Source organism: Zingiber officinale, chromosome 1A, assembly GCF_018446385.1.
Source record: "Zingiber officinale cultivar Zhangliang chromosome 1A, Zo_v1.1, whole genome shotgun sequence".
NCBI lineage: Eukaryota > Viridiplantae > Streptophyta > Magnoliopsida > Zingiberales > Zingiberaceae > Zingiber > Zingiber officinale.
Window position 1 is genome coordinate 28,864,438 of NC_055987.1, and position 9,797 is coordinate 28,874,234.

Below are 9,797 nucleotides of genomic sequence, written 5' to 3' on the forward strand. Positions count from 1 at the left end.
GTCCATATTTTAAGGGACACAACGTCTCGTACACAAAGTTACCGGACCTCACAAGACATGGTCTGATGGGGCCAAATTAGCCGTATCTCTGGAGCGCTGAATGGGCTATCTGACTTTGCGTACCTTGAATTTTTCCATTTTTGAAGGGGAGGCAGTTTCAAGGAAACGAGCGAAGTAAGGTGTTGACTAGAGAGCGACATTAGATCACACGGTCTCTAAAGCATGCGGTGTCGAGCTTAAAAGAAGAATTCATTTACATTTTATGTTGGGGTGGCACTCATAGAAAGCCCGACCACGTGATTGCACGTGGGGGGTGTGACATACGAAACGGGCTGGGTCGCCTCGGGGCTCAGTGTCAATCGTGCGCTGGCCCAACCTGGATTGCCGGGATTTTTTAATATAATTTCCAGTTTTATGTTCTATTTTAAAAAATATTTTTTTATAAATTTAAGATCATTTTTAATAATTTTTTGTAAAATTTTTTTTAAAAAAAAATCACTATCTTAGACCAAATTCCTGTAGCTTCACCCTGAATAAATTTATCAATTAAAATAATAATAAATTAATTACAGAGTCCATTAAAATAAATAAGAATCAGGATTGTATTATCAATATTTAGTTTCAATTCTAAATTGAATATGAATATAATTGATAATGTTTGTTTTGAATTAATATAAATAATGGAAATCAAATAAATTTTCAATTTTATCTTATGAGTTAATGTATTAAAAATATTTAAAAATAAATTTTTTTTCTTTTTTAAATAAAATAAATGTTACTTTAAAATTACAAGGCATTTTAGTTTTTTTTCCATTTTAATTTGTTTAGGTATTCCACCTATTCTATTATTAATTTATTTTCCATTACCAGTGCATACAATCAAGACTACCTAACATGCCAGGGAAGTCATGTCTCTCATCATACATTTGAAGAAGATGTTGAATATCATCAGCATTTGACCTTCTCAAGTACCTATCACCAAATATTTCAACCACATATTCACAGAACTTGAAAAGACACCTGATGGCAGTTGATTCACCCATATGTAGGTACTCATCAAGATGATCGGCAGGGACTCCGTAAGCCAGTTGACGAATCGTAGTGATGCATTTTTGTAGTAGTGACAATCCTTTTCTTCGTACAGCATCATCCCTATATTGAAAAAATGTTGAATGATTCTCTAATGCATTCACTATGTAGAGGAATAACTCTCTTCGTATTCGAAATATTTTATCGTGGTACACTTGGTTTATAGAGAAATAATCATTGATGAGTCTCTCATGCTCGGCTTCACGATTTCTTTGGACGAACCTTCTTCTGCGTGTGCCCTTCCTCTAATATGCTTCCGTAAGTTGTTGGTGTTGTTGAAGAACCAATAACATCAGTTCTTCACCCGGATCATAAGCTTGCTTATCGATTTCAACATGGACTTTGTCTTCGCTTGTCGAGCTGGAATTTGAGCTAGAGTTGTATGTAGAATGAGACAATTTTGGAGGAAACATGTTTTAGTATACATGTTTAAGAAATAGTATGATTATGGAATGAAAATCTCGTAGCACAACATGTCTATATATATTATTTTTCTCATGTAATGTCTAGTTTGCAATGGCTAGTTTGCAACGTCTAGTTGCAATGACTAATTTGCAACGATTAGTTTGCAACGGCTAATTTGTAACGCCTAGTTTGCAACGGCTAGTTTCCAATGACTAGTTGCAACCGCTAGTTTCCAACGGCTAGTTTACAATGACTATTTTGTAAAATTATAATCATTGGAAATCACATTAATTGAAATGAAAAATACAATAATTAAAAATCACAATCACTTGAAAATATAATAACGCTAGAAAATGAACGTTGAGTAAACAATTTAGATATTCCATCTCGACCTAATATCCTGGCATAAACATTCATGTATGATAAGTTGCTCCTTTGTCATCTGCGAGGTATCTTTGTTCAATATTTCGTAATCCTTCAACTTCAAGCGATGATTCTTTGCTTTTGATTTGGACAAGACAGTTTTTGCCTTAATCTCCTTTACTTCGAGTTGTTTTTGTTTCAGATCGACTTCGGACTTCTTCACGCTTGTGTACTCAGTGAACTTTGTGATAATATTGTTGTAGTTTACTGTCAGATCTTCCATGGTTGATTTTATTTTGTCTTTTTCCTTTCTTTTTGTTGCATTTTGTCCCATTGGACGAGTATCTTCATCATCCAAGTCTATACTCACATCTTGGTTGGAGGATATGTTACTTGCTCCTGACTCTGAGGTCCTCGTCTTATTTGTGGCCTCAAAGTGATTAGCGGACTGTGGAGTAAATATAGGACGATTTTTGATAATTCTCCACACATGTTCATACGCAAACCTCAATATATCTTCGTTACTGTGACCACTTCGATATGAACTGTAAACACTATTGTAATTTGCATTTGAATCGATATACCTTCTTTTGGATTGTAGTGTGCCAATGTGACCGTATAACATTTGCACTTCTAGTGTTTGAACCTAGGCGAAGATTCTCATTGTAGTAGCTTGCAACACGTCCCCAAAAAGCATATGCCTTTTGATCATTGTCGATTATTGGATCATTGCTAATAGTGACAAAACTTTTCGCTAAGACCTCATCTTCAACCTTTGTCCAACTTGAATGCTTTCTTGTACCCTCAGCATTTGAAACCGTTTTTTCAAAATTGACCACCTCAATTAGGGATTAATGGTCATAAAGTTGAGTCTCCGGGACAAAAGTCAGAGTTGCAGGTTCATTCGACATCAAAGGAGTGAAAGACATACCAGTTGTGTGTGGGGTACCATATCCATGAACAACCGATGTCGTGAAATATGGATGACTCATGTTTTGCCAATATTCAGTTGGAAGCGGTTAATATGGACCTCGAGGGACATAATTCGGATGATTCATAGAATTTTCAAAACCTTAGAATTTTTGAAGATTTTGTGGAGGAAATAACATATTTGGAAATGGATGTGGGTATTGATAATTTGGTGGAATTTGTGGATTTTAGGAAGATGAATATTCTTGTGAGTTGGTTGTAGAATTCAAGAAATGTGTAAAAAATGTTTATTATTTTCATCCATTTCGGATAGAAAATAAGCTGGTAGGAACTTAAAAAAAAATGGGGAAAATATTTAGAGAGTAGAATTGAAAGAGTAGTAAGTTGGAATGAAAATATGTGTACATATTGATGGATATTTATAGATGAAATTTTGAACTAGCCGTTAAAAAATAGCCATTAAAAAACTAACCATTTTAACTTAATTTTTAATTTAAAAATTTATAATTTTTTTAATAAATAAATTTTTAAAAAATATACACATGCATGTTTGCTTGAATGCGTTCAAGCATAGGGGTATTATAATACCCCCTCCACAACGTCGATTAATGCACAGTTGGATTATAACATTACATTAACAACTGCGTTGCAGATGACCTAATATACATAGCTAATTCAAAGAGGGCTAAAATAATAATAATAAAAAACTTATAGGAGAGCTGCGGCTGACAAAGAGTGTTGCAACTTACGAAGGTGGGATGCGGTCAACAGAGGTGGGCTACAGCCGACGAAGGTGGGGCTATAGCTAACGGAGGAGATGGGAGAGAAGGAAGAGTTGCGACTACGGATGCAGCTGACAGAGGAGGATTGCGGCTGTGACTGACGGAGAAGGGCTGCCGCTGTGACCAATGGAGTAGACCCGACCCCGGGCCGGGTCCGGCCCGGACCCGGCCCGGGCCCGTAACCGGGTCAACGGGCCGGTTCCGGTTCATTAGATGTAAAAACCGGTGAACCGCCGGTTAACCGGCGGGTTGAACCGGCGGTTCAACCGCAAAAAAAAATTTTTTTTTTTAAAACGGCTTGAACCGCCGGTTAACCGGCGGTTCATAGCCGTTAGAACCGCCGGTTAATCGGCGGTTCGTAGCCGTTGGGAGGGTTTTTTAGGTATTTTTTTTTTCAACGGTTAGGATCATTTGACCGTTTTTTGATCAATGGCTATGATTTAGTGTCTGTTACCATCAAAACTCTATAAATAGAGAGCTCATTTCATCATTTTTCACACACATCTTCTCTACTCTTAATCTCATTTTCGTATTCTCTAATCTCTACGCGCTTTCATTTTCAATTACAATGGAAGGAGGCCGCGGAGGTGCATCATCTCGAGCTCGGAAGGGAAAGCAAATAATGAATCCGCGGGAGGAGGACCCCAACATTCAATCTACCGATGATGAGATCGAGCATCTTCCGAATCCGACACCCGAAACACAAGGAAGTACCGATGCAATTACTTCTAAGGTTCGGGAACTTCCTCCTCTAAAGTCTTCTATTTTTACTAAACATTTTGAGAATGTCACTCTCGGGAGAAATGCGTGCAAAATGTAAGCACTGCAATGCTTCCTACAAATTCCAAGCCGGCGGCGGCTATGGGTCGTTGAAACGACATGTAGAAACGAAGCACCCGACGGAATATGGACTCGACCGTTCTCAAACACAATTATCAAGATTTTCTTCAACTAGCGGTAGTACCGATTCCGGTTTATTTTTATATTCGGATAATAAATTAAGAGAATCATTAGCTAAATTTGTTTCGTAGAACATCTTTCTTTTAGTTTTGGATCTAAATGCACATTTGAAGATTTTTGTAAAGAATCTCTTAATCCATGTGCTAAACGTGTTCCTAGGACTACACTTACTCGTACAATTAAAAAATTAGTAAAACAAGGAAAAAAGAATTTAATTGATGAATTTAGTAAATTAGATAATAAAGTTTCTTTATGTTCCGATATTTGGAGTGATCATTGGCAAACACATTCGTATATGGGTGTGACTTGCCATTGGATCGATAACTCTTGGAACCTCCAAAAAAGATTATTAGCTTATAGAGTTTTTGATGAATCACATAATGCTCATAATATCGCACAATTATTATGTTTAATTTTAGAAGAATATGGTTTAACTCATAAAATATTTTCAATATCATTAGATAATGCTAGTTCTAATACCGCTTGTATAGATGATCTAAAATTTGTTTGTCAACTTATTATTGGAGGTTTATTTTTTCATATTCGTTGTGCATGCCATGTTTTAAATTTATGTGTTCAAGATGGTTTAAAAATTTTAGAAAGTTATATTAAACCAATTAGAATTGCAATTTCTTATTTATGGTCTCATCCATCTATAATGAAACAATGGGGTAGGTTTTGTAAAATTAATGGAATGAGACCTAAAAAATTTCCACGTGATGTACCAACACGTTGGAATTCAACATACCAATTATTACAAGATTCATTTCAATATAAAGAATTATTATGTTTATTTTTTGCACAAAACACTAATACTAATATATATTTATTTTCACAACAATGGAATATTTGTAGTAGTATTTGTGAAATTTTAAAAGTATTTAATGATGCAACCGAACAACTTTCCGGTGTTTATTATCCCACTGCTCAATTAGTTTTAGAAAATTTTTCTAATATAGTATTAGTTTTAAATGAACATATTAATAATGAATCTTTATCTCCTTGCATCTTAGCTATGAAAACTAAATGGGAAAAATATTTTTATTTAATTCCTGAAATTTATTTAATTGCATTTGCTTTAGATCCTAGATTTAAATTAGAAGTTTTACAAGAAATGTTAACTTTATATTATGATGCTTTAATTCTAATTAAAGATTCTTCTTCCCCTGATCCAGCTAATATTATATATAATGTTAGAATTTATTTATATGATATTTATAATCAATATTATGCAAAATATGGAACACAAATTAATATTTCTGAAATTCAATAAACTACTAGTAGTAATTTAAAACTTACAAAAGCACAACTCTTATTAAAAGAACGGACAAAACGTCCACGGGGATCCTCAAGTTCCACACAGGAACTTGAGAATTATTTTACGACTTCTTTTGATTTTAATGAAGCAGATAGCGAAAACTTCGATATCTTAAAATGGTGGTCACATAAGGCTCAAAGTTTTCCCGTTCTCTCCGTGATCGCAAAAGAAATTTTAGTTTGTCCAGTGTCAACTGTTGTTGTGGAGCAGACGTTCAGTGCCGGCGGCAACATATTAGATGAACGACGATCAACTTTGTCTCCCGACTCCTTGGAAGCCCAAGCATTACTGGACGATTGGACCAGAGCGGAGAAAAGAATCCAAGGAATGCAACTTTTAGATGACGAAGTTGAAGATTTTGATACTGAAGGAACAAATACGACAGGAACAGGAAATGGAAGTGAATGAAAATGTAAAAGAACTACGTGGGCTTTGATTCCCCTAAAGGGATACGTAAACAACTTAAATAAGTGCAAGCCCTTTGTTTAATAAATTTTAATTTCTAATTTTTAATGTTTAATGTTTAATGTTTAATTTTTAATTTTTTTAACATATTAATCTTGAACCGTGACGAACCGTGAACCGAACCGTGAACCGGCGGTTCTGAACCGTGAACCGTAACCGTCTTGGGCGGTTAAGGTTAAGGGTCGACCTGCCTGGAACCGTCGAACCGGCGGTTCTGAACCGTCGAACCGTCGATTTCGAACCGTGGTCAGGTCTACAACGGAGGAGGGATGTGGATGTGGATGCGGATGCAACTACGATTGACAAAAGGAAGTGTAGAAGAAGAAGAAGACATTTGTAGTAGAAAAAATGGAGAAGGGAATTAGGTCAAGGTCATTTTTAATATTAAGAGAAAATTTTGATGACTAAAAATAAAATAATAATTGATTAAAAGGGATACAAGAATTAGTATAAAGATTTATTCCCTCGTTTATATTCTATTCTTGTAATTCAAACAACAATAATGATAAATCATTTATTTTCATTATCATTTCCCATTGTTATTCCCTTAAACTAAATGTCTCTTGAACTAAATGCCCTCTTAGTTTTCTGGTTTTATCCGCACCCATTATCGAGTAAGAAGCCCACCTAGAATATTCGCCAGTATATCCACCGAATGGATAAGTTGATTAAGTCCAACATGGTTAATGGGCCATAGATCGGAGCCCAAATGAACACTGCCAATCTTTTCCCGATAAATTTAGCCCACAGGAATTAGGGCAACGTAGTCGCATATATCAATCTCCTCGCCAGAGCCGTGAGAAGAGGAAGAGACAGGTCCCTGATTAGGGCTAATCGAAGAATCTGCAATGGCGTTGAGACGCGGTGTTCAATCGGGGTTGATGGCTTTGTCGCACTCTGAAGCTGGCTTGGCCAGATCAGGCAAGTTCCTGTGCTTCCTTTCGAATCCGAAGTAGATAGAATTCATACCTAGCGATTGATTCGTTTATTTAGGTTGTAAGCTCTCTGATCTCTGACTAGAATTGGCGTGTTAATCAGATGCGTTCGTTTGATGGTTTTGTTCCATGATAACTTTTTTTTTTTATTTCACCGTACAAAGATAGCTTAATTTTGTTTAGTTCGAAGAGTAAGATGAATGTTGAGGCCACCGATCGTGTGATCTGCTGCTTTTGGACGGTAACCTTGTCATATTATTCAAATATGAATGATAGCTCATTGTCATCTTGAAGCCGTTTCTGGCTATTGATCATATCTCACAGATCAAATTAAGTATTCAATATCGTTTTTCCTCACAAAAAGAATAACTTGGAGATCTTCAGCGTCGCTCTTAGCCAGCATTTGATTGCTAGATCATATTGGTTTTCATGAAAATTAGAAAGAGAACCCTTCTCCAGGATCTTGCCAAACCTTGCTTTTTTCCTATTGTGATTTCTAGATGTTTCCTCATCTATAATATTTTGCTGTTAATGTTAGAATTACAAAATTTCCAAATCACAACGGTTGTTGCTACAATCCTGCGATTTGGGATTTATATCCTCCTCACTAAAACAATATGTATCATATATCTGATTATGAATATAATAATTGTGATTAACCAATTTGATTCACAGTGAATCATATTTTTACACAATTCTGAAATTAAATTTAACCTATTAAAATTAGACCCAACCCAACATATTAAATCAACTCATCAGAAATTGAATCTTACCTCCTACATAATGGAATTTAAAAAATGCATCTTCTGGTAAACTACAAGTGGTGAGGGTTGATGGTGAGGGTAGAGTCTGACAATGTTTTTCCTGTTGTCAAAAGCAAATTGGTGATGAGATGTCCTTTTGTCCATTTCATTTAAATTAAAAAAAAAAAAGAAAATAGGCAATATATTGTGATTTCTTTTATCAAAGAAATGGTTTTATTTTTATCTTTATGCTCAAGCTATGACTTAAATTATATTTTTTACCTTTATTAGTAATATGTGCTAGGCTACGTGTGAAATATGCATTGCATAATACAGATAATAATATCAGATCTGAATTGTTGTTGAAAGGAATGCATGTTGTGAATGAATTTTATCGTTTAGCATGTCTTTGACTATATATATATATATATAGTCAACTGTCCAAACTGTCTCCGACCATTTCTGTTACTTTTAGGATTCCTTAGATCAGATGAAAATTGTTTTGCCTGTGTTTAACTATATGTTAAGGCTAAATTTTATTAGAAAGTGGCTCATGAAAACTGCTGAATTTTTTGAGAACTCATAGTGCATTCTTAAATAGTAAATACTTTTGACTATCCAAAGAAACAAATTTCAGTAACATGTAAAAGTTACTTACCCTTCCATAGCAAGTCTGAAATCTTGACACACTTCAGTCAGAGACTCTGCAAAGATGTTTTACTTTTCTTAAGAGAAACTGAAAAATCACTTGAAACCAACTAAGTTTATTCAAAACAAATTGGTTGTATCCTTTTGAGATTAGCTCTTTTGTTAGTGATTTTTTATTTGTGATGATTATGCTTCATTCCCTACCAAGTTGACTGATAGTGTGGATGTAAACAAATAGCTTGTGCTTATGTTAGTGTTTTTTTTTTATCTGTGATGATAATGTTTCATTTCCTACCGAGTCAATAGGTAATGTGGATGTTCACCATGAGGTGATGAGGAAAATAGAGACATGCAATTCATATCCAAAATAAGTTATTAGAAGATTCAACAATATGCCAAAAAGGCATGACTGTTTTTTAGGGCAAATGAATGTTCTCAAGGTTAATGTACTGTAAAGCAGAGAAGACATGAACTCGTGACAAACTTGTGCAGTTTGCAAGGAACTTGTAGCATACTAATTTTTCTACATTCTTCTCATTTGACCAAGAAATGGTTTTCATTTTCAAAAATACCTGTTATGTTTTCTTCTACTATAAGTACTAACAGTTGTTGAAGCTCAACTAAATTTTTCTTGCATGTTGAAGTTTCCCGTTTTCTTTGTCTAACCATCTGGCACAATACTCTTTTCAAAAGATTTTGTATTATTGGACTTGTCTATTTATTGATAGTCATTTGACATGTTACAGTAGCTCGTGAATTTCATGCAACTACTGCAAAGAGAATGGGAGGGCACGGTTATGAGGAGCCCCATTATGTTCATGCTAAGCACATGTATAACCTTGACCGTATGAAACATCGACCTTTGAAAATGACTCTAGCCGTGCTATCTGGGTTCAGCTTTGGGGTGGTGGTTCCACTCTTCGCAATGTACTTCCAGCAGAAGAAGACTAGCTCTCAATGAGCCATCATTGTGATTTGGAAAAGGAATAATAAGACTTTTGCATGGTACACTCTAGTACTTGTTTGCTAGAGGCGTTTGATAAGTTTCATCAAATTTCTGACAATCTAGTATTAAACCAACTTGGAAGTTCATCGTTTCCCTTTGGATTGCTTATTTGTTTGTATTCAGCTTGGCTTAATGCAAAAGCTCCGTTTTCCA

At 35.1% G+C, this 9,797-nt stretch overlaps 1 protein-coding gene across 1 annotated transcript; it reads left to right on the forward strand.

The window, feature by feature from the left end:
* The first annotated feature begins 7,063 nt into the window (after positions 1-7,063).
* LOC122022056 lies at positions 7,064-9,797 on the forward strand. The gene is made up of 2 exons (XM_042580189.1): positions 7,064-7,233; positions 9,385-9,797. The coding sequence occupies exons 1-2, from the start codon at positions 7,161-7,163 to the stop codon at positions 9,597-9,599; spliced, it is 288 nt and encodes a 95-aa protein (XP_042436123.1). The 5' UTR covers positions 7,064-7,160; the 3' UTR covers positions 9,600-9,797.

Excerpts from the sequence above, each read along its gene's own strand:
- LOC122022056 (XM_042580189.1), top strand. The coding sequence starts at position 7,161 with ATGGCGTTGAGACGCGGTGTTCAATCGGGGTTGATGGCTTTGTCGCAC. Across the intron at positions 7,234-9,384 it reads AGCTGGCTTGGCCAGATCAG|TAGCTCGTGAATTTCATGCA; the intron begins GCAAGTTCCTGT and ends GACATGTTACAG.